The sequence below is a fragment of the Rissa tridactyla genome, chromosome 1 (assembly GCF_028500815.1).
Source record: "Rissa tridactyla isolate bRisTri1 chromosome 1, bRisTri1.patW.cur.20221130, whole genome shotgun sequence".
NCBI classification, from domain to species: Eukaryota; Metazoa; Chordata; class Aves; order Charadriiformes; family Laridae; genus Rissa; species Rissa tridactyla.
The window spans coordinates 118265083-118290043 of record NC_071466.1 but is presented as its reverse complement, the minus strand read 5'-3'; the positions used below and the strand labels follow the sequence as shown (position 1 = coordinate 118290043).

General features: G+C 41.9%; 1 protein-coding gene across 1 annotated transcript; it reads left to right on the top strand.

Moving 5' to 3' along the window:
- Positions 1-1837: 1837 nt before the first annotated feature.
- On the top strand, positions 1838-17175 carry GPA33 (glycoprotein A33). Its single transcript, XM_054185372.1, has 9 exons — positions 1838-2397; positions 3790-4024; positions 6021-6285; positions 10933-11084; positions 11991-12201; positions 12756-12914; positions 14964-15077; positions 15615-15738; positions 16431-17175. The coding sequence occupies exons 3-9, from the start codon at positions 6237-6239 to the stop codon at positions 16501-16503; spliced, it is 882 nt and encodes a 293-aa protein (XP_054041347.1). The 5' UTR covers positions 1838-2397; positions 3790-4024; positions 6021-6236; the 3' UTR covers positions 16504-17175.
- Positions 17176-24961: the final 7786 nt, after the last annotated feature.

Below are 24961 nucleotides of genomic sequence, written 5' to 3'. Positions count from 1 at the left end.
AAGGAGCCCAGAGAAGAGCACAGAGCCAGTGTGGCTGGATCTCCGCCTGCAAGGAGCCTCCAGGCAAGTGGGATCCCACCAGGCGTAACTTGCAATGGTGGTATGACCTCTTATGTCCTTGGGAAACACAGTGCAAGATGAGCCACTCCAAGCTTACCAGAAGCAAGCTACCTGTCAACTACTTGGACTTCCGTAAGGTTTTTAATATGGTCCCCTACAACATTCTTACCTCTAAATTGGAGAGAGATGGATTTAATGGATGGACAAGGAAGTGGCTAGATGGCTGCATCCTGCTACAGTCAACAGCTCAGTGTCCAAATGGAGATCAGCAACAAGTGGTGTCCCTCAGGGTTCCATACTGGGACCAGTACTGTTCAGTACATTTATTAATGACATAGACAGTGGGATTGAGTGCAGCCTTAGAAATTTTGCAGATGACACCGAGCTAAGTGGTGCAGTTGATTCAGTAGAGGGAAGGGGTGCCATCCAGAGGGACCCTGACAGTCTTGAGGAGTGGGCCCATGTGAACTTCATAAAGTTCAACAAGGTCAAGTGCACAGTCCTGCACCTGGATCAGGGCAATCCCCAAGATGAGTACAGGCTGGGGGGTGAATGGATTCACAGCAGCCCTGCGGAGAAGGACTTGGGAGTACTGGTGGATGAAAAACTGGATGTGAGCCAGCAATGTGCACTTGCAGCCCAGAAAGCCAGCCCTATCCTGGGCAGCATTTAGAAGCATGGCCAACAGGTCGAGGGAGGTGATTCCACCCCTCTACTCCACCCTTGTGAGACCCCACCTGAAGTACTGCGTCCAGCTCTGGAGTCCCCAGCACAAGACACGGACCCATTAGACTGGGTCCAGAGGAGGGCCATCAAAATGATCAAGAGGGCAAGAACACTTCTTCTATGAAGAAAGACTGAGAGAGCTGGGGTTCTTCAGCCTTGAGAAGAGAAGGTTCTAGGGAGACCTTATTGCGGCCTTTCAGTGCTTAAAGGAGATCTTACAAGAAAGACAGAGACTTTTCAATGAGCAATGATTTTGAACTAAGAGGGTAGATTTAGGTTAGATAGAAGAAAGAAATTATTTATGATATGGGTGGTGAGACACTGGAACAGGCTGTCCAGAGAAACTGTGGATGCCCCAACACTGAAGTGTTCAAAGTCAGGTTGGATGAGGTTTTGAGCAACCTGATCTAGTGAAAAATGTCCCTGCTTGTGGCAGGGAGGTTGGACTAGATGATCTTTAAAGATCGCTTCTGACCCAAACGATTCTGTGGTTCTACGATTGTATAATTACCTGATTTTTGTTCTTGGAAGAGCCAGGACTGAGGTACACTATGTCTCCTCTGATGCCTTTTCAATGAGGAAACCTCTCTTTTCTCCCCAGCAAAGCTCATGGGCCAGGCTGGTCCAGCGCAGAACCAGATGAAAGCCTAAGTGCTATTTACCTGTACTAGCGGCTCCAGTTCTGAGGCATGCAATGACATCCCACTGTTGATTCCTTTTGCAAACAAACAAGCAAAAAAGGAAGGAAATGGAAAAGACAACTGACCTGTCTCTTACCTTTGCTGCTGCATCATGCTGGGCAGGGCCTGCGTACCCCTCTTTGCTTCTTACTTGAGTGCTGCATCCCCACACAGGGATAGGGCCACATCTGCAGGGATGCAACATCACGGCAGGGAAGAGCCATGAAACAGGCACTCAAGCCTTTGTATGCTCATAGCTTACACTTGTGTTAATACAGTTACTGGGGTGAGCAAGCAGGAACAAGAGAAAGTGGTATATTGAATCTCGGGTGTCATATCAAGGGGAAAAATGGATTACTGATTACAGGTTTGAAGTGATCCTAATGGTTTCATGTACCAAAATAGGACGAATTGTGTTGATCCTACAGCTGCCTCCTCTGGGCAATGCAATTTTTACCCACATCTGCTAAGCAGTGCCATATGTGTTCTTGTTAAATAGTGCTAATTGAGACAGGAAGTGATCTAAAGACATTTGCCTATGGACTCCCTTATTATGCAGCTTTCAAAGGACCTAAATGTTGTGGGAGCATGTATACCACTGAGACCCGATAAAACCTGATGTTTTTAAGTCACTGAGCTGCTTCTGAAAATGCCGTTCATGAATCTTTAGGATACAACTACAGCAAGGGATGATGGCTAGACCTGAAAGCCCTGCCATGCCCACCGCAACCGTTCACGTGCAGAGATGCAGATAGGATCACGTACGTTGCAGACTTGTGGAGAATACACTGACAGCAAGCAGCCTGGCAGCTCTTCCTCACTGCTTGTTACAAGTTGCTTATTTATGGGATCAAGATGACCATGCAGAACAGAGACAAGGAAGCTAGAAATCTTTGCTAATGAATGTATGCACATGCAAACATAGCAAAAAGTAAGTAGCTGTAAGTGGCTGGGCATCTGTCATTGGTGATTAATACATCCATTCATAGATGAACCCAAACTGAACATGGCCAGGTGCTGTCCTCTTAGGTGGGAAAGATGGGATCTTGATAGAAGGTTCCTCTTTCTCTGGCTTAACTTAACAGGAGTTACCGTCATTTATAGTGTTAACACTATGCCACCTATGCATTAATCCTCATTGGCTTTTATAGGTGAGCCTTATCAGAGTATGTATTTTTGGCAAGACAATGAAGCCACCCTAGTTTTCTATTAAAGCTTTTCATGCCAATGGCAGTTTCATTTAAATAAGCTAATAATATCCCCTAAAAATCCTATATATCAGCAAAAAGATTCCCCAGAGCTGCAGCCATCAGTAAAAATAAGACTTTGAGGGTTTGCAGTGCCCATGGGTGAGTGACGAAGAAGTCGATGTGTGTCAACCTGTGCTAAGACATAGCCTGCATTAGCCTAAGTAGGGCAATGGCAAAGCTTTGGCAGTTCTTTTAGCTGTGGTGCCAATGCCTGTGAGTTTTGGCAGCTTACACTACACAGTGAAAGAAAGTCAACCCAGAAACAAAATTAAAATCTCTTAAAACTGCCAGCTGTCCCAGTCTTTCTGTTTGGGCAGCTCTACCGACTTCTCATAGGTAAACTGTGCATTTGCCTCCTGCATTTATCCACAGCTCCTGAGGCCCCCAACGAGAACCATCAGGGAAAAGTGACAGGAAATAAGTGCCTAAAGATCTTTTTCCAATCTAGGCCTAAATAACTAACAAAAGCAGTAAATAAAGTGCATCTAAACAAGTGTCTTAATATCAGATTTATGTAAGTATCAGGTGTTGAAGTATATGATACCTAGGAAACCATTCTTATTTAACTAAGTCTCCAAAACAACAGAACATTATCAATCTCAGTGACAACTTATTTACTTGCAATGCAACTGAGTGTCTGAGAGAGGCAGGGTAAAACTGTTCCCCCAGTGAATCGTTTCCACACCAATATTTCCGCGCGGACACCAGATAAGGCAGCCTGTCCAAGTTATGGACCGTGAGGTGAGATCCAGTGCCTGTCCCTCCTCCCCAGCACAATGGAACCAGACACATGCCAATACGCTCGGAGAGGATGCATCTTGTTACTTTTACAGCTAAATTTATGTGAAAATAGAAATAGTGCATTTATTTCAGGGTTAACATGCAGTGCTTCATCTACATACCATCTTTTAGACAGTAAGGTTACTAAGTTCAGACCTGCTTCAGGTATTTTAGGAACTATTGTTATAGGCACTGTTTTCAGCTTAACTCTGCAAGTTCTCTCTGTTGTGGGTTTTTTACTAATCAGTTGCTGAAGTTAAGAATACAGACTAAAACCCATATATTTCCACAAGCAGTGGGATTAACAAGCCTGGTTTCCAATGGACGTGAGTCCTGCAGTCCAGGTGCCCCAGCACGATAAACATCCCTTACGAAGCCATCCACTCTTGCCCCCTGTGACTACTCGCCGTACCAAATTTCCCTATCTGCCTGGCTGCGCTAGAGATGAGACAGACCGTGGTTAGGTGCATCCGTTGCGCAACCATGGATTCTTGGAATGGAAGACAACGACTGATTGATGCCTAAGAGGTACCATTAATTTAGATTTCTCTCTTATCAATTAGGATTGCTGATTTTTACATAACTGAAAGGAACTTCCCATCTTTGAGATTACTATCTGTCAAATTTAGCTGATATCAGTCAAGGGGGTTTTGAAATTATTGGGGAGAAGAGAGGGAAGACAGGTTGTATAAATGATAGTGAAACTCTTATTTCTGTGAAGAGGATAATGGCAAGCTTACCAAGTTGGTACAGTGTCTGTCAAGGACTGTAACCAAGTTCTTTCGGTGAATACTCACAGCTGTTATGTAGAGAACTAACAGAGGAAGTACGGGCAGATGGTGTACAGTGATCGCATTTCTGTCACTATCTCTGTTCATCAAATTCAGTTAAAATATTAAATGGGAGCAAAATCAAAAGTGTGGAAGCTAGAGTAAAGATCCTACATGTCTCTCCCCGGAGGCTGTGGATAAAGTCACGAAGTTCGTTAATCTTTAAAGGAGGTAAAAATTTAAGAAACTCATCCTTGTGAGGAACCTCATCCCTGTGGGCTCCAAAGAGGAAGAGACTACTGACCTTGCTCCAGTTTTGTTTACATCTTAAGTCATTTGTAGCTAGCATTTAGAGGTTAGCAAGCTGTTTGGAAAAAGGCTCTCCTCTCTTTGCAGGGTCCTTGCCACTTCCTAATGCCTGCAGCCTATTAGAGATGGATACGGCAGGATGGATTTTTCTATTGGCCATCTTCATTTGGAAGATTGCCAAAGAATACAGTTTCTGTACTCGTATATGCTTTAATTTGCTTTGTGCTAACAGTTTGTTTAAAGAGAACTGAGGCTATGTATCAAGCACAAAGTATAGACAGTCCTTTCTATCAGAAGGATTGGATTTCCAATCACTCATAAGTTTCATTGTCTTGGAGGTGTTTTGAACAACCGCCACGGAGACAAAAAGGCAGTCTTTAGCATGGCTTTTGGCAGGTTTACCATGGGGTCAGCATAAGATCAAGATCAAGATCCACTTTATTAGACTAAACAAAGCTATCTGTGGTGTACGCACCCACTTTTGAGGTATCCTCCTTCAACAATCAAAAGAGTTCGTCAGTATTATCACTGCCTTGTGGGTATGATTTTTTTAAGCTGAAAATGAGGTCTAAGGACATGAAGTCCCCATCTAAAATGCCTAAAATGATCACTCACACCCTAAAAGTGACTTGTCTCTCAAATGGCTAGAAACAGAGCACAGATGACTATCCCAGATGGAGACATCCCTTGCTACCTATTGGCAGTAAAGAGTTTAAAAGACATGCTAGCCAGCTGCATTCAATTAAATGTAATGTCAGATATCTGTCTGAGCTGCCATCAGTCCTCCCTTTATTCCTCAGTCAATTACAGCAGAAGTTATTTGTGCTTTCCAACTGCCCAGCCAAAATACGTGAGCAGTGGCTGGACTTCCACTACGCATGTCTCAGTGGGTACGTAGCTAGTGTGCTACAAGCCATTGATCAGTTTATCTAACAGCCTTTTTCAGTGGAAAGGTAGAAGGTACCTTTGGTACATACGGCTGTTGTGCAGGCCACACACCGGGACAGTTGAACAGTAGGCATAAGTGCATAAGAACCTGTATGAGATGCAAGTCACTTACATTTAGATAAGCCATTAGTCATCAAATTAGCATAAATCATATATTCTTACAGGTATTTAAGTAAGTGGAGTTAGGCATTGCAGTTCCTTAATGGGATGTGGGCAGCAGCCCGCCCTGTGAAACACTTCAATACTTTTTTAACTCTGGCCCTAAGGTCCCTTAATAAATACTTAAGATGAATGAGGCTTATCCTTCCCTAGTTACGTGTCATCGCATGCATGACTTCAATTGTTGTATTGTACACTCCCAGTCACCGCACCCGTTGGTGTGCCTCTTCTCTCGCTTTGTGTACCTGCGTGTTAGGAGAAACTGGGAAAGGCTGTTTAATTGGGGAAGAAAGTTCACAACTGGGGAGGGAGTTCACAAGGCTCCTCTCTGCCCCTAGGCAAAGAGCATCGGAGCCGTGTCAAAGCCTACTGGTGATCTGGCTTGTCATTCTGGCTGGGAGGGGAGTGGCAGGCCAGAGAAACAGCGCTTTAAAAGAGACTGAGGAAGTGAACCTGCGATGCTACCGTGAAGCAGCCCTTCAGCTAAAGCGAATTACTTACCCAGCCACCTAGAGATTACAAGGAAGAGCACCTTGAGGTGAAACAACGGAGCGATGAGGAGGATGGCAATGAAAAGCCTTTGGTTGTTCATTTTTGGTACAAGTGAGTACTAATTCGGTTATGTCCTCAAGGGTTGGGTAGAAGGAGACAGTACTACAAAGCCTGCGTATTCCAATGGGCTTTGTGTGTTTCTTTTGTGTTTAGTAAAAGTTCCTTCATGTTTATGATCAGGCAGGTGTGTTTACTGTCTCTGTGCTGAATGTCCAGACTTACAGGCATCTCCTAAAGCTGCAAGACAGTGTTAGAAACAGGAAAAGAATGGTATTCTTCATGAGGCTGTAAAGTATTTTTAAAAACAGTTTTAATGGCCTCTGTTAAATATGATGTTTATCTCTGAAGATGGAACTTTCTCAGCTGGAAGTGGAAAAGTCCTTGGGTTTTATTCTTTTATATGTAAATCTGCATGTAGTGGACGTCTCTGTGAGTCTAAATCCTACTGTTTGTATGAACTCCCATACAACTTGTGATCTCCCTATATTATTCATGTTAGGGGGATGCATAATGATCCCCACTAACATATATAAATCAGACAGCTCGCCCTCAGCCTTCATCACAGACTTGCCCTTTCTCATCCTGCCTTGCAGAGCCTGCAGTCTCAGTTCCACTGCTTTTTGACCCATCTTGTCTTCTCATACCAATGCTCCTACACCTTCTTCCAAACTTCAGACAAAGCTACGCACATGGAAACCTCTTGTTTTTTTATCAAAAATCCTGAAAGCCTCACTTCAACAATAAGACCCACAAGAAGGAAATTCACAAAACTTAATGTAATTAGAAAAAGTGGATGTGCTCCATATGCAACAAATGTGACTTGGGTCATGATTTCATGATCATTACGTAAATTGTGTAATGCCATTGATATTCTTTCTCCTTTTTCATTATTCTCACCATTCATGCGATCCAAATTATAGATGGGAAACTTTTCAGAAGAGAAACGTGTATGGTGGGTGAAGCTCTTCTCGCCTGTTTGGGCAGGACTCAAATGGTAATAATTCAGTGTTAAAAACACTGGCCTATGAAAAAATTTTTGGAGAAGGTGTAGTAGATTCCTGCACTGCACCAGAGTGGAGAAACCGCACAGCACAAGGCAGTGCAGTGTTGGGATGCCAGAGCTGCCCTGAATGAGCTGCATCAGGATCTCGGCACAGACTGACTTCTCCTGCTGCACAGCTTTTCACTCCAATTGTGTGAATAACTGGTACTGTGAACTTCTTGCTGAAGAAAAAGCCATTCAGTCATTCTGAATCAAACAAAATATTTACTTTTGCTGCAAATTTCACATTTAACAGGTTTCCCCTCTCCTACTTTGGAATTAAATTTCAGCTAAATTCTGAAGTAAAGTATTGAGAAATTAAAAGTTAGAGCATTTCCTTGTAAAAGTGAAGTAAAACATTTCCACTTTTCCTACTTTTCTCACTAGCCAAATCTACCAAGACAAATAGAATCATAGAATGGTTCGGGTTGGAAGGGACCTTTAAAGATCTATTTCCAACTCCCCTGCCACAGGCAATAACAATTTTGCTTAATCAGAATCTCAATTTTTTCAGCAAACAAAATACTCCTCTAATTGTTTCCAGCTCTATTAATTTCCCTTCATTCTGTTTGATTAACACTTACTCAGTAAGGAATGTGAAAGTAGACACCTCACTTTGATTTTCTTCTTCCTTTGTACAAGTACTAATGTTTAAGTTGAGCAGAGGGAGATAAAGCCTTTCTCAATTTCTCAAAATGTTATAAACATACTAATTGATAACACACAGAAAAGTAACTCTAAGGCTTAAATCTAGGTGATGCCATCCCTCTAGTACTATATAGGCTATTCATCCTCTCTCCTTTTCTGAACTTCTTTCAGAATTGGCTCTCCCCTCCCTTCAGCCATACTTTATTCTGTTTTCTCTCAGAAAAAAAACCCAACCCTGAAGAATAAACCCCAATTTTTAGACATGCTGACTGTGACTAGCTGGCTGTTGGTGACTTGGTGAAGAGGTGAAATATAGTGAGGAGGGGGAAGGCGGAAATTGGCGTGAGTAAATGGCATCCCAGAATGAAACTGTGCAGCTTCCCAGAGAGCCAGAAGGAGCCCCAACAAGGGAGAAACAGGATCCAGAAAGAGATGTTGTGGATGAAAAACAGGAGAGCATCAGAAGAATTCGAGCACTAGGGTGACAGCAACAGATGAATAAGCAGTCTCGCTTGTTACAGGCTGTTTCTCTTGTATGTAGTGTTTGGTTCCCCCACTCTGCGCTGAAGACATGTTTGGAAAAAAACAAACACCTCATTTATTGTAGGATTTGAGTCATCCAATTGGAGGAAGGAAGAGCACTTGTGAGGGGAAGGTTTAGGGTTAGGCACCCTCTTCTCTGCTTCAGGGCGGAGTTAATGACCTGTCAGTGAACCCCGGCCTGGTGGAACCAGTTTCTGAGTAACAAAAGGACGAGGAAATGAATTTTGCTCAATCTCCTAGTACAGGTGATGCTTTTCACCTAAATGCAGGAAAGTGTCTCTATCCAGTCACGACAAGCAACGAGAAAGCTTTCATAGACGTCTCCCAAGGGCATGATGAAAAACGTAGTCAGAAAATGCAGTCAGCCTTGGGGCTACACAAACATGGCCCTTGCACCAGGTGCTCCAGAGCAGGGAAAGACCTGGGAGTGGCTGCAATAAAACCGTGCTAGAAATACTTTGCCCAGCTCGTTTCTCTCTCATAGCTGTCAGCAGCTGTAAATGAATTAATCCCCAAGAGAGCAGAAACCACTACCGCGATGTCACAGGGGAAGAGACTAAAATGCATGCTTAATTAATTAACTGTGCAAGACCACAGAACAACTCTGTTATGGGATGGGGAATGAGGAACGACCAGAACTTCAGCTAGAAGCCTCCTGCTCTGGTCACTCAGCCACCTTTTCTTACCAGGATGCTAACAAACGCAGAAGGCCGTCTTTGCAATCCTGCTGGAAATATCTGAAGCTGACTCTGAAGACAGCTGTGGAAGGGCAACAAGGAAGGAGGGGTGCAGAGGAGGGAAAGGTTTGGCTGCTGTGAAAATTCCCATCAAACTCCTCTCAGGAAATACGGGCCAATTCTAAGAAGAGGACAGACTGGATCCAGGAAACTGTTACAGAAGCTTTTGCCTCTCCCACAGGGGAGCAGATCCCCATGCCAACTGTCCCATGTTACCCTGTGCAGATACCTGAACTGCTACCAGCAGGTTCCTAGCAGTGACAACAAAACCTTTTGGGTCCCTATGCTGTTATTTTCTAAGGGACACTATTGTTCACTGCTGCTATAGTCAAGGATCTGGTACTGCTCAACTTGATAATGGCTAACTCTTATTGACCTAATGTATGTGTCTGTGGTTTTTTTCCTGTCCAAAAAAGCATGTATTCACAATCACTTTGCAACTCAAAGTGGAAATCTAGATGCCCTTTGCTCCCTCCCTTACATACTACACTTCCTTATGATCTAATCTGGACACACATACGGCAGAATGAAGACCCAAAGCTTGCTAGACAGCAACTTTTCAGTCAAATCCTCTCCAGGGAACACTGACTCACCCCGGTTTTTCCGAAACCTTCACCGCCACACAAAGCACGCCCCTCCGCCACACAAAGCAGACCTCTGCCCTCCTCCACTTTCCTCCTTACTGCACCATCTTCCTCTTTGCCATAGGAGTGCCTTTGAGCAGCACTCCCTTACCCACGTCCCTCCACTCTCTAATCGGTTTCAGACTTAGATTTTTTCAATTATTCACTTTGGTGTCAAAAAAAAACCAACAAAAAACAAAGCAAAAAACCACCACACACTGTAAGGAGAAAGCAGGCGTTTTTAAACATAAACAGGCATGAAGGTCATCTATGGCAGGGCAGAGGTGAACACCAGCCTAATTCTGAGAATAACTAAGACCTGCCACTAGCTAATGCTCAGGTATGATGAATTAAGCATCAAGTCAAGTGGAATACAACGTACAAGAAAGACCTACCTGCACTCTGCACGCTTCACCAGGGCATACAGGGACTTTTGTTATATTCAACGTTCAGCTATTCCTGTGCTCCACTGGCAGGAGCTACAGTCCTTGGAGAAAGGTGACTACTACCCTACTCATTTTTAAAAACCAATAGCTATTCTTCTCTTGTTTCTTTCAAGCTCTCTTTGCTTTTCTAGCTTTTTCTTTTTCAGGGCATTACATGAAGAGGTTTTGATTTCCTAGCATAAAATGTCACTTCTGTATGGATTTGGATTGAGGCAAGTTATTTGACAGTTTTCCTTATCCCTGAAATTTGACAATATCAATTTATTAGTTTAGCCTGAATCCTTAAGACTGCTGATGCACTCATATTATCTGTTTATCCATCTCTCTCTCTACATTTAGAACTGTCAAAGTATGTCAGTCACACTGAAAGAGGGCTCATAAAAAAAATAAATACATCTTTATAAACTCCATGGCAATGTATGTCCAGCTAAAGACAAGGGAAGTGAGGAAAGGAAAGCAGTTTAGCTCTTAGCCATCCTGTGCAGCAGCTTCCTATAGTCAACCAGCCCCGGTATACGTCACCTCTTGCGCAGTGGGGAATGTCGCAGATGACAGAGGCGGGTGTGGAGTTGTTGTGGTGTGTAAGAAAGTCAAAGACACAAAATGTGGAATCCAGATGTCACTAACTTTGCTGACTGCAGAATTTATTCTCTTCCTAGTTCTGGTGACTGCTCATGCCCTCACTGTGGAAGCACCTGCCAAGGAAACACAGGTGGCACGAGGGAACAACGTTACTCTTGGCTGTCATTTCAAAACGGAGGCTCCTATTCACTCAGGAGACGTTGTTGTCTGGAGGAAAATCAATAGTGCGGTAAATCAAGTTGCATAAAGAAACATAAGATAGGGCATCCAAGAGGGGGGTGAGAAGATAGATGGAAGCAGGACTGTGGGTGGGAATGTGTGTTGAAAGAAAGATTCCTTTAAGACTTTCTTTAATCTCAAAACTATGCAAACAGAAACTCTGATTCTAGATGCAATTTATCCCAAATCTACTGCATGATACTAGCACAGTCCCCACCCTTCTCTTTCCTCTCTCTTGGTCTTGCAACTGTGTACTGAGGATACATCACTACACACCGTGGGTTTACATCTATTAAAATACGTGACATGCTCCGATACTTTATAAAAAGGTATGTGTATGTATTATACACATATATTTTTATATATACATATCTTTGATACTATATAAGAGGTTTTCAGTTGATGATAATAGCACCCAGAGAGATTCTTGAGGTCTCCTATGTTCATATGGAGTATTTGAAGGTAGAGAGACCTCTGAAGTTCTCCTTGACTTCTTGGGAATTAGTGAGAAGGGAAGCAGCCTTTGGCAATCTCCTTGCAGTAACTGCCACTGGTTTCTTCTCTGAAGATCCTTGCAGGAAGAAAGCAAGGGAGTTTCTGTAATCGTAGGACAATTTGATTTACATATTATGGATCTCAGACAAATCTCACAGTGTCCTGTCATGGCGAGGAAAGGTGAATAAGCCCCAGCAAAAGAAATTGGTCGTCTCTGACAAGGTGGGATAAGGGGATTCCAGAGAGAAACTCAGACCCTTTTGAATGCCTACGTTTTTCTTGGCTTTTTGGTAAACTGGGGCAATTTAAGGCCCTCTTTTCCAAGATGCTCTTCTCTCAAGAGTGGGCTAATCCATCAAGTTAGGTTGTAGGCTCACAAAGAAGAAACTGAGATTGCTCATTTTCCCTCCCTCTCTATCAGGATGATGCTGTCACTAGGTATTTTGATGGACTTGTACAGTATGGCAGAGGCTATGAAAACCGTATACAGTTTAGTGGTGATATAAGCCAAGGGGACATCAGTATCACCATCAATGCAGTGACCATGGAAGACAATGGGACATATGCATGCAACGTTCGTCTACGGAATGACCCCCCAAGACGGACTGCAACCTTGGCTCTTTTTGTCCTTGGTAAGCATGATGGGGCAACACCAGATCCATTAGATAAAACACTGTCCTTCCTCTAATATCCACATTGTTTTAGACAACAGATTTTCTAACAGAAAAAAAGACTTTCCCAGGAAGTCATCATCTACAATTCCATCTTCAATCTTTTCCTACTACTACGGAAGTAGGTTGGAAGGCTTAGAGCACCCAGCTCCCTTAGATATCTGACTGTAGAAAACTGTCTTTAAGAGTTATACAGTTCACTTTCCTAATAACCCTTGCCTCATTACAGGGCATTCCTCATTCCACTGTGACTTATCATACTACAGTTATCAAAGGATGAATTACCTAACACTATTAGACATATCCCAAAAAGCATCTCACAATTCCTTCTTGTTTGACGAGTGCCAAGATGGAGAAACAAATTAGAGCAAGGTTCACTCCAGTGCTTAGAGAAGATGATGGTAGGTGCCAGACCAGCCTGTTTAGAAGGAATAAAAACCACAGGTACAGGAGATAGGTTGAAACAAAAAAACTACTTCCGATTAATAAAATGCCTTCCTTTTTTCTTCCTTCAGTTGCACCATCCAAGCCAGAATGCCAGATTGTGGGGACACCAGAATACGGACAGACAATCAATCTGACCTGCATTTCTCATGAGGGCTCCCCAAAGCCCAGATATACCTGGCAAAGCTTCAATGTACAAAATGAGCCCCGTGTACTACAAAGAACAGAAGGTATGGCAAATTCAAAGACATCAAGCCTTTGAGCTCTCTGTAGATCAGGGTTGGAAAGATTTTGAAATACAAATAGAAAAACACACTTAAGGCTTTTTCTAGGAAGTTCTCTGTCCAGGATTTTGAAAAGTTGTCCTTTTGATACAAGACACACTCATGAGTAACTTAGCAGGGGGAGAAGGACTGCTACCTGAAGTAACAATGGTCAGTAAGATTTTCATTTTAGCTCTCACCTGGCAAAAAAGCTGGCTCACTCTGGAAGCAGACAGAAATAATTACTTCTCAATTGCTGGGCGTAAAGGGGGGCATAACATGAGGAACAACATTGAGGTTTAACTGGTGTGTCTTTGTATCCCCGCTCGCTCGACAACGACCAGGTTGCTTTCTGGAGTGAAGGCAAACAAAAGCAGGCTCTGGAAGCTACTTTCCTTCCAGAGGTGACTCCTCACCTACGGGAAGATGGTATGAGAAGTGGTTACACCATTCCTGCTTTGAGCATAGACGAGCCATCCGGTTCTTTAGGACTGTCACACAGGCCTCAATATTTTATAAGTCAGAATCTGTAAAGAAAGGAACTGAATTTCCATGACAGGACCTTTGGTAGAACTATTCACACATAAATTAGGGTTTAATAGTTTTTGAAGTGTAGTAGTGACAGAGGACTCAGATTTATTCCTTTAAACAACTTTTTTTCTTCCTCCTATGTTCAGCTCCAGAAAGACAGAGTATCTGAACCTACCCTTCGTGGTTTAACTTATCGTAGCATTGCTATGGATGTAAAGTAAACAGGAGATTCAACGCTCACCAGCCTATTCTTGCATAAATTATGCAAAAGACGAAATAACACCAGGGACACAAACCTTATTCATTTGACTGGCCACTAAGTGGTGCCAACGCGTCATGCACAGCACTGAACATACCGGATCGTACTGTCGCTACAAGCAATTTCTTTCCGTGCTAGGCAAAGTGTGCAGAGTCCCCTTTAGGAGCCACTCCAAAAATGACAGTATCCGACCTTCATTTTCCCAGTTTGTCTCACCAGTTAATTACTTTGGATTTAATATAGGAGGATTTACAATTCGGTTATAGACTGCAACTCTGAGAGGCATAAGCATCACACGGAAAAAAAATAATTAAAAAAATAGAAGTAAGCACAGATAGTATGTAGAGATTAAAAAAAATAAAAAATAACCAAGCATGCAGTGTGTTTATTGGTTTGCATGCCTTTTTACTACCTGGCGCTAGGTGCCAGCAGAGACTTAACAGAATCTCAGTCCCACACGTTGGCTGGCAAGAAGTGAGATCAGAGACAGGGAAAATAAAACAGGAAAGTCACTGAAAAGTATTCAGAGCCTTTTTGCTTTTAGAGCAGGTATCAAGACCTTTATCAGCAGATCACGGGCAAAAAGCATAGACTACAGATACAAATGTCAGCTGGAGATGTAACAACAAAAACTGACTGCTTGAGCAGAGAGCACTAAGCTTTAGTATATCGTTCTGGGCTGTTAGGTTAGACAGAAAACTATCGGTATCATAGCAATCCCATGTTACTGTATTTCTTTTCCTTCATTTATTTTCACAGCCCGTGTGGCCTCTCCCAGACTAGAAAACTATTTCCCCCACTGCTAAATAATTCAGATCTGAAATCCCAAGAGCTGTAGGATTGAAGAGCTTTTTGTTGTTTTACAAGTTAATTCATCAGATGGCCAGTTCTCAAAGCCAGATGCCAGTTTGGGCCACCTTGTATTTCTCAGTAAAATCCAATGCAAAAAAGCTTTCACTAAACACACATACTTCTTTACCCTCCACCTACAATTTTCTTTCTAAAAGGAATGTTCCCTGTAATCAAAACAGCACACTTCCGTTTGTCCTCCCACAAATCACAATAAAACCTAGGGCAGCTCCTGAGCAAGACAGAGCAATCCATCAGCTTTAATCACCTCTCATCACTCCCACTACCCTGGACTGGAATTGAAGGGCTGCTGTCCCCACTTCCTTCCCTGGTTTAATTCTTTTCTTTTTTTGGACTGGATTTGTGTTTCTCAACAGGGGAACAAATAACTCTGAAGAACATCTCAGCAGATACTTCTGGCTTTTACATCTGCACTTCAGCAAACACTGTGGGAAAGGAATCTTGCAACATGACAGTCAGCGTTGTGCCACGTAAGAGACGGGGTTGCTCACTGGAAGAGTAGTACCAGAGAAAGCAGCCTAGCTAACCATCAAAGGATTAATGGAAGCAATGCAGACAGAAGTATAAAATTCTGCTTTTTCTCTCAAAAAAAATAGCACACTTTTTTTACCTTTAAGACAGATTCTCTGCATTGGTTTACAGGCTAATAGAGCACCCACTGACTCACAGGGTTAGTTCACAGATAACAAGAAAATGTGTAGAGTGAGATAGGCCTGAGCCCCCAAAGTCTGAAACTGAATGTACCAACAAAGTACAGCAGTTGTTCACATCCAGGGCTCCTCCCTAACACTAACTAATAGCTCCTGCAGACTTGTCAGCTACCCAGTACAGAATTAGTTCCAGTTGCTGTAGTCAAAATAGATGTGGTTTCCCCTCAGTCTGGATCTGACATCCAGAGTAGACAGTGAGATGTGACATCTGGTGGAGGGATTTGAAGTCCAGTGATTGTGCTGATGGCATTTGATATATTCTCACTGCAAAGGGCTAATTCTTTTCTTCCTGTATAGCATCCATGAACATAGCTCTTTACGCTGGCATCATTGGTGGAGCTGTTGCTGCAATTATAGTTATTGGTATTTTAGCCTATTGCTGCTGCTGTCGGGCGGAGAAAGACCAGGACTATGAGATGACGTAAGTACCTTTCTAGAAAAGTGAATAGAACATATGAAGGGTTCACCTTCTCCTTCCAAATCAACATATGCAGTGGAAAGCACGGGAGAAAAAGGAAAAAAAAAAACATCAAGGAAAGTGTGCACTGATTTATCCTTTCAGTTTCTACCCTAGTGGTTCCCATCTCTTCTCATGGAATATGCCCAGTATTAGCAGACACCTTTGCAGTCTCTGGGGTAGAACCCAAACATTCAAACCTTTGAAATGCATTAGCAAGCCCAAGTCAGTCAAGCACGTGCAGCTACTTGGTAAGCAAAGTCCAGACTGTTTCTCAATTCTCTGAGTCCCTAGAGCTGTTTCTGCCCTTGCTAGCCTATGTCCATGCTAGCCATGAGGTTCTGTATTCAGAATTATCACTCCAAGATCGAAACCTTTTATTTATTCTTATGATGGAAACAGACCATTGTGAAAAAAGTGGGATGAGTAAAGATACACCAGTCACCCTTTCTCTACATACATGCTATGGGGGAAAAAAAAAAAAAAAAGGTAGCTCACGCACCTCCTGCATAACCAGCAAGACTTAATTTATGTAGTTCAGTTTGGTACACTTCCAGGTCAGCTTAGAGCAGTCTAAAACCATTTTAACACAAAATCTCTTCGTAAAATTTTTAGCTGGTTTTAATAAACATTTCTACTCCTGAACAACGTTTTAGGGAGCAAGAAGATAGAAATGAACCCTCTAACAAGACGCCTACAAGGAATCAGAATGCTGAGGAGGACTACTGAAGATGAAGAAAGAAGCAGGAGGCCAATGCCATCTTCAGGATTTGCTGAGGCACAGACACCCCTGTAGAAAAGAAGTGAATCCCTCTTTCTTACTGCAAGAAGGTTTTTTTGAGAAGTAAAATGAAAGCTAATGGCTCTGCCTTCAAGATCTTGGAGAGAATACCCTTGTCTCCCTGGAAAGAAGCGCTTAACGTACAATGAGTACTAATACATAACCTCACAGCAGAAAAATGCATGTGAAGCACTGCTTCACCCAGTCATCCAAAAATAACCATTCTTCTAGACTTCCCACTTTCTGAAAAAAGAAGCGAGTCAGGTCTATTTGGAGAACAGAGTTGCTGCTGTATCCCGAGATCCACAGAAGGTTTCAAGGTCACCAACTGCAAGTCATCAGGGAGGAGTGGTCTTGTTCAGGGTGTTATACAAGTGTCACAGCTTACAGCATCGCCCACTATAGAAAATATTTTATGCAGACCAAAGCAAGCTGATTTTTAAGGGCATTTTATTAAATGTGTTCGTTGTATACATTATACATGCACATATAAATAAAAATATGTAAAAAAAAATCACAGATGACCAATGAAAGTCTCCTGTTTGGAACAACCATGCATACTAATGCTATAAGATAAGGTAAGAAGTTAGATGGACTTGTAATTGGCAGCTGCTAAGATCTAGAAACAGCCTAGTAGCCTATATACTGTCAGATTCCTGAACTTATGAGTTGCAGCTCAGAGAGCTCCTAAACACTAATTTTCATTACATTATCTTTTCCTCCTGGCTGTTGTGTGGGCAAGTCAGAAATAGTCCATTGCTCCTGATGCTGCTTCTGAAAAAATGACAGTGAGAGAGTATATACATGGCTAAAGTACATCTTTAATAAAAAGAAGGAAGAAAAAAAAAAAGGAGGGAAAGGAGGAAAAGTACCTTTTAATTCAAAATTGTAACAATTTTATCAGAAGCACTGTGTGTGCAGGATCTGTGCAAACGTGGAGAAAACTCCCATCACTAGTATCTTATCTTTGGAAGAGAATGACTGTCTGCCTTTGCCCAGAGGACTGTTAATATGGTATTAAAGCTAATTAAGAGCTGTTTTGTTTGTGCCTTTTTTTTTTTTTCAAAGACACATGCAATAAATGACTCGAACTACAATAATATTTATCTTTTCAAAGCTCTCTATTGCATCTTCCGCTTCAGGAGTTCCAGAAACTTATTGCAATGCCTCCCACATACCCTTTACCCCCAAGTACTTACTTTTAAATCTATAACAAAAATCTAAAACATAACTTTAAAGAAGAACCAGCAATCCTCCTACACATGGGCAGCTTTTTCTAGAATTTGGACTATGCAAATCATACTACCAGAATTGTTTTTCTGGATTGCTTTCTGGCTGCCTTTGTTTTACATGGTACTTCAAATATAATTATTCATTTGTAATAATAACAATTGCAAAGACCAACAACAATAGTTCTTTACAAACTACAAACCCAAATCTCTCTGGCAATGAACAACCTAAAATGCAACTCAGCAAGACATTCTGAGGACCTATTCCTGTGCTTAGTTTAGATGCATGACAAAACAGTGCAAAAATGGATGACTAAAGAAGAATTTTGCACACAGAAGCTGAAGGCAGATAAAAAATGAGATGCTTAACTCAGAAACAGAGCTGATATGTATTTTATTCTCTTTTGTAATGAGCAAGTATAGTATTGATTATCTAATTAGCATTCTAACAAGTTTTTACTGTGAAGCACAAGCTATTTCTTTTATAAATGTTAGACATTAGTCAGCACTCCCAAGTTCCTCACAAACACCTATACCCTGGCACTGAAGAGGCCTTCTGCTGAGGGACAATAGTGTGGGTTCTCATCAAGGATCTTAACTGTAAAGACCAGCAAAAGGACTTCACAACTATCAGAAGTATATATGGCCAGAAACCGACTCTGGCCTCTAAACCATTTTAATACTGCGTTACCTATCCCATACTCTTCACTCTTAGGATAAGTGAAGCTTAATTGCTGCTTGTCAGATGAAGTCTTGAAGTAACATGTACACATTGGTCATTTTAGCTGTAAAGAAAAATGCAGATTAGCAAATCTGCATTAAGTACTCTGAAAAAAACAGCCACAAAATACAGAAGAGATTACATAATGACCCCCAAAACCATGAATTCAATTCTCTGTAAGCAGCTCCCGTAAGAAGTAGAAGGGAAAAAAAGCGAGAGAGTCAAACTTGACAACCATTAAAGCAGAAAAATTTACATACTGCAACACTAAGCTCAGTTCTACACTAGGAAATAAAGTAAGCCATAGCACATAGAGAGATTGAGATATTTCAGTGCTGCTTACATTTTTTTCCTTTTTTTTTAGTAAGACTAACATTTTGGAAGTTGCGTATTTATCAGAATGCTACATGTGTTTTCCCTCAACTGATTTGTTAAATTCGGCAGCCAGAAATACAGATAATCAAATTCCTGCCTTACTCCAAGGTTTTCCTGTGACTGAATTAATTACTTGTGTGTCTTGCATGTCTTTTGAAGCATGAATAACTCCAAGAGCATATAGCATACCCACAACTTTAAACAAAATTAAAGCAGCACTAATGTATTTGGGGGAAGATGAGGAAAGCTAGGAATACTTAATTAATTACAAAGAATTAATGTATGTATGCTCAATTTCAATACTCACTTCCCTCAAAAGGCAGGAAGTAGGCAGAAAATGAATGACCATGCAGAAAAATAAATTCCTACTTTAACCTTTATTCAGCCTACAGTAAATTACTGTTTAGTTATGTTCAGCTTTCACATGGACTAATATGCACATATAAGCTTTATCTTTGCATGAACAGGAAGAACCAGAACACAAGGATTTAAGCCCTTACTAAACCATTCTCCCATCCGCAGGACTGCTGAGAGCCATTACCTCAAGGGGAACAACCCCCACAGCAAGATTTTGATACATCATTACTTAGCAAGATTTGTTTTGGCAAGCATACCAACAGGATATTTTAAAAATTACCTGGTTTTCCTTTTGACCCTACCTCAGCAACCTGCAACAGGGCATTTACGCTGTAACGAAGCATGTGAAGGAAGCAAAAAAAGTCCACCTCATCAGTCTAGCAACCCAATGAAAAGCAGGCAGGACAGAAATCTTGCACGCAATTTGAAAAACTGGCTCACCCTGTCCTGCTCAAAGCAATTACATTAACCAGGACTACACCACATTTCCCTCTTGTGTTTAGAGAGGAGAAACATCTCCCCAGCACACTGCTGCTTCACTTTCCTGCTTTAATTTTTTCCATTCACATTAACATTTTTACTCGCCTATAACATTCTGAAGGCAATGCACTATACGGCTTACTGGGGAACACGGATGTTTGTTATTTGTTCCTTGCGTCAGTAACTTCGCTTTTAAGGGTTATTCCCTGGCATTTTTCACCCAAGGAACTCAAAGGTCTACTGAATGTTGCAAGTAAATCGCTAGTGCTTATGAGTGACAGAGTGATGAGACAAAAGTTAAATGACCTGCCTGGAGACACAGATGACCACAGTGCAGGAAAAGCAAGGAGATAAAGAGTCGGGATTCCCAGTCCTCCCACGCACCCTGCAAGGCAAGCATTCTCATCAACACCCTTGTTCCTATTTCACTTCCCAAATTCCCTTTTGGTTTTTTGTTCCCTTCTTAGTTTTGGGCTTTCTTCTCAGCAGAGTTGCTCTCCTGCCTGCCCAGGCTCTATAGTTGCAAGGGGTTAGCTCTTTCTACGTGCAGGACTTCACTGCATTTCATAAGGTTCCTATTAGCCCCCCATCCAGCCTGTTTAGGTCCCAAAGTACAGCAGTCCTGCCCTCCAGTGTATCAGCTGGTCTCCCCAGTTTGATGTTTTCTGCAGGCACGAGTAAACTCCATCACCTCCTCCAGGTCACTGCTAAAGACACTAAACAGGACATAATATAGGCTCCTCCAGTACCCCAACTTGTTACTGGCCTCCACATAGAACATGACCAGATTTTTACCCATCTGGTTGTCCACTCATCTAGACCGTAACATCCCACCTGGGATACAAGCATACTGTGAGAGACCGTATTGAAAGCCTTGCTAAAGTCAAGGTAAATGAACAACTACTGCTCTCCCTTTATTCACAAACCTATCGTGGAAAGCATGCAGGCTGGTCAAGCATAGTTTAGCCGTAGGAAATCCATGCTGACTGTTTCCAGTCCCCCTCTTCTATTTCATGTACCCAAAAATGTATTTCAAGAGGACTCATTCCCACAGTTTTACCCGAGGACTCCACAGTGGAGCTGAGCAGTCTATGGTTTCCTAGATTGTCCTTTTGGCAGATGGGTGCAATATTTGCCTTCTGTTGCAGTGGACTTTCCATGCTCTCTGTGACCTTTCAAAGGTGAGAGAACAGCCTTGCAAAGGCATCAGGCAGCTCTCTCAGCATCCTCAGATGCAGCCCATCTGGCCCTATGGACTTGTATGGGCCAAGATCTCCCAACTGACTCAGTCTTCATCCACTGCTAGTGTTCTCCTCCCTGAACTCTTCCTGAATATAGAGATCTCAGAAACTTTATTAGTAGACTGAAACAAAGAGGGTACTGAGGACCTCAGCCTTATCTGTTACTTCAGCCATGTTACTAAATCACATCGTTCAACAACAGGACCACTTTTTCCTTGTTCACTCTTTTACCGCTAATGAAGTCATAAAAGCTCTTCTTGTTGACCTTGATCCCATGCAAGCATCAACTCCAGGTGAGCTCTGGCTTTCCAAAAACCATTTGTTATATGCCTGGCCAGTGTTTGTAGATTCTTCCTTTGTACCTCACACCTGCTTCTACCTCCCATACACAGCACTAGGACTACGGCGCAGCCATGAGTCCCCTGTAAAGACAAGACAGTCCCCTGATCAATCTGTCTGCATTCCTGGACTGTTCTTGCATTTGGAAGATGCCATTCTTAGTGACCTCCTTTATTCTTCAGAGCTGCCCCCCAGGGATTCCACCCCTACCCATTTCCTGCATAACCCCCAAGGTCTGCTCTCACCGCCTTCCTCACTCTTCTCAGGATTTTGAGAAGTATTTCCAGTACTGTACAGCCAGCACTGCTACTGCTTATTACAGGATTCAGTATAGTGCACAATTCAGAACTGATCAGACAGACAAGAGTTAATTATCACACAATTCTTGTTGCTAGAGTAACAGCACTACTTTTCTATTTATTTGTATCATCTGTTCCAGGAAAGACACCGAGGCAGTCTTCTATCTGAAGAAGTTCACAGTACGATGAGCAAACTGTCAAGATTAATTCTGGATGCATTGGAACTAATACTAAATTTATTATAGCCCAACATAAGGGAATTTGGAACTTCTCTCTCCTGCCTTTCACCTGTTCACTAGGGAGTGAGGGGAATTATCTGAAAACGGTAATTAGAGAAGCTTGTGGGAGCTTCTAAGACAGAACCAAGGAAAACTGAGAGAACAGAGATAATACAGGGTTAGATTAATAAAAGTGTTTGCCTATTTCTTCATTTTACTGAATCATTGCAATAAAAATTAATTGGCAGCTCATTCTCAGGTGAAAGTGAGGGATGATAATCCTGCAGAAGACATCAAGAGGGCAGAAATTAGATGACAAACTTGTTATTCCCCTACCCCACTACAGTACATTTGCTCTGCCACTTGGAAATGCATTGTTAAAGCCTTTGCAGTCAGTTGCATATACCTCTATCTATCAACCAGAAATTAAAAGCTCAGTTTCACACATACACTTCAGTCACTTAACCTTTGGGGAAAATTTGATTAGCACTTTTTAATTCAACTAACAGGTCAAAAAGCACAGTCATTCTCTATTTCTATATGCAGGTTTTTTAAAAAGGTATCAGGAACAGAAAACTACAGCTATTTTGCAAGAAAATCGAGACAGGGCCTCCTTGAATAGAGGTTTTCATTCACTGAACACAGATTTTTATTTGGAAGAATCAGAACAATGTCATTTGGTTGTGATGGCTCAAGACCTAGAGTCCCAGAAATGGAAGCAAGTTTTCTATTTGGGTATGACTCAGCATGGACCTCACTCTAGGTAGCTGGCAATGAGCACACACAGCGGAACAAATATCAGCTGTGCCATTTGATCAAGGATCACAGCACTGCTTCCTCCAGTTTGACACGCACCTGAACAGCAAAATCCAACACCTAATATTCCACAGACCCTCCACCCAGAAAATCCCCACCAAATTACTGCCTTCCTTCTATCTTTTAAGATTTTGCTGACTGACATACTGCTAAAGATGTAATAAAGATTAATCTTACTTTAGACACAGCAAACATTCTCTGATAACTTAACTAGTTATAATGCAGACCCCGAAACTGGCACAAGTGTTGAGTCTACAGGCCCCAGGAAGAAAGAAATTCCTAGGCTTCCCTTCCCACAACATCACTTACTGTCCAGTGAGAAGGGAGGTGAGAAGGGAGAGTTGAGTTTATGTGAGAGCAGCTGGAATGCACAGAACTCTGCTTGGGCATGAACAATGAGCCAGTCAGGAGCTCACGGCACAGGTGACATTCCAGTGGATGCCTGCTGTAGACATCCTTACCAGAAGGAAGTACACAAGGCCTTCTTCAGACAACTGGAAGAAACCTGACACTCCCAATACAAATGAGTGAGGAGCCAAGGAGGGGAGGCATTCTCTGCTGGACCTCATACTTACAAACAAGAAAGAGCTGGTCAGGGATGCGAAGGCTGGGGGCAAACTTAGCTTCAGTAACCATGAAATAGTGTAGTTTGGGATCCTAAGAAGTAGAAAAAAAGCAAAGAGCAGGATCACAACCCTGGACATCAGGAGAGGTGTCTGTGGCCTGTTCAGAAATCTGCTTGGAACAATCCTGCAGCATGTGGTCCTGAAGAGAAGAGAGGTCCAGGCGAGTTTACTGATTTTTCAAGTATCACCTCCTCCAAGATGAACAGGAGAACAAGCAGAGGTTGATCAAAAAACTCCTGACAAAATTCAGACATAAAAAGGAAACATAAGGAGGTAGCAGCAGGGACAAGTGATGTGGGAGAAATACAGAGGTGCTATGTGAGTATGCAAGTACAGGGTTAGAAAAGCCAAAGCCCACCCAAAGCTAAATGTGGGAAATGCATGAAGGGCAATGAGAAGGACCTCTGAATGGGAAGGGGGACCTGGTCATAAAGGACAAGGAGCAGGTCAAGGGACTGAACGCCACCTTTGCCTCGATCTTTATGGGTAATATCAGCCTTCCAAAACAAGTTTCAAATTAAAGACATCAAAAATAGGTATTACTGTGTCCACAGTATGTATGTATATATTTAAGAGAACATTTCTGCTATATCAGAATACAAGGTACTGATAAGAATATTCTTAGCTGGAGCAGACAGGGGTCAAATAGGAACTTCTTCCACATACCTAGTTTTTACAGTTTATTGAAAGGAGAAAGTGGACAAGACAGAAATTCACAAATAACAGTCAAATTAATAGTTTCTACTACATAGAATCAGTAACTGCTGCTTACTCTACATGAACTTGCTTTATTTTTCAGTATCAGTTATATACTCTTCGAGTAGAATGTAAAAGAATATGTGATTACAGTTAATATACTGATGTCATAGACTAAATCAGCAAAGTTGTCACCACAGTCCATTGTGTTTTCATGACCCTCAGACAACTGTTCTCCTAGCCAAAACCTTTAATAGTAGAGAGTAGTAATGCATAATTCAACAATTTGTCTACTTACTCGTATAATAAGAACAAAAAAAGCTATTAACTTTCTAATGTGTTCGCAAAACCAGGATGACTTTTACCCATTACTGTCATGGGACTGAGTAATCTGCACTAATCAGAGAACAGAAAGTCAGGTCTGATCAAATCTGTTAGAAGCCTCCTTTACAAAAACAACTCTTTGGACAGCTCAATTTGTATGGTATCTATACACTCATATGCAGAGAGTATTAAGTTACAGTTACTTTTTACTATGTGGAAAGTACCTTTTTAAAGCTTCCAGGCTGCATCAGTCAAACTCTGCTCAAGAGCCATTCTGCCTTTACTTGGTTTTATTGCCCTTGAGAATTTTTTCATGCAAGTGGGGAGAATTTTGTTTCTATTTTGACCCACTGCTTGTGCCTTACCACTACTATTCCTTGCACTTAAAAAGGGTGCCAAGGTTGCAAGTCACCATCTTTACTTTTTCATTAAAGGAGAGGAGCGTTACTGTATTGTGCTTATTAAGCGGAATTTATTTTTCAATAAAAAGAGAGTTTCACATTGCAAAACATCTATGGAAGCAGAACTCCAAAGTGAAAGAATTTTCTGTCATCCTCCAACAGCTGTTAGGGATCCATCTCAATATATGCAGAATAATAGTATTAAAGGGCTACATCAAGTTAGTGTACTCATTCTCATTACATAGATCTTACAGTTTTTAACTACAAAAACCACCACAGGTTGT

What these genes read in the sequence shown, in the direction of transcription:
- GPA33 (XM_054185372.1), top strand. Translation starts at nt 6,237, where the DNA reads ATGAGGAGGATGGCAATGAAAAGCCTTTGGTTGTTCATTTTTGGTACA. An exon ending in GTTGTTCATTTTTGGTACAA is followed by an intron (nt 6,286 to 10,932) that starts GTGAGTACTAAT and finishes TTCTCTTCCTAG; the next exon opens with TTCTGGTGACTGCTCATGCC. An exon ending in GGAGGAAAATCAATAGTGCG is followed by an intron (nt 11,085 to 11,990) that starts GTAAATCAAGTT and finishes CCTCTCTATCAG; the next exon opens with GATGATGCTGTCACTAGGTA.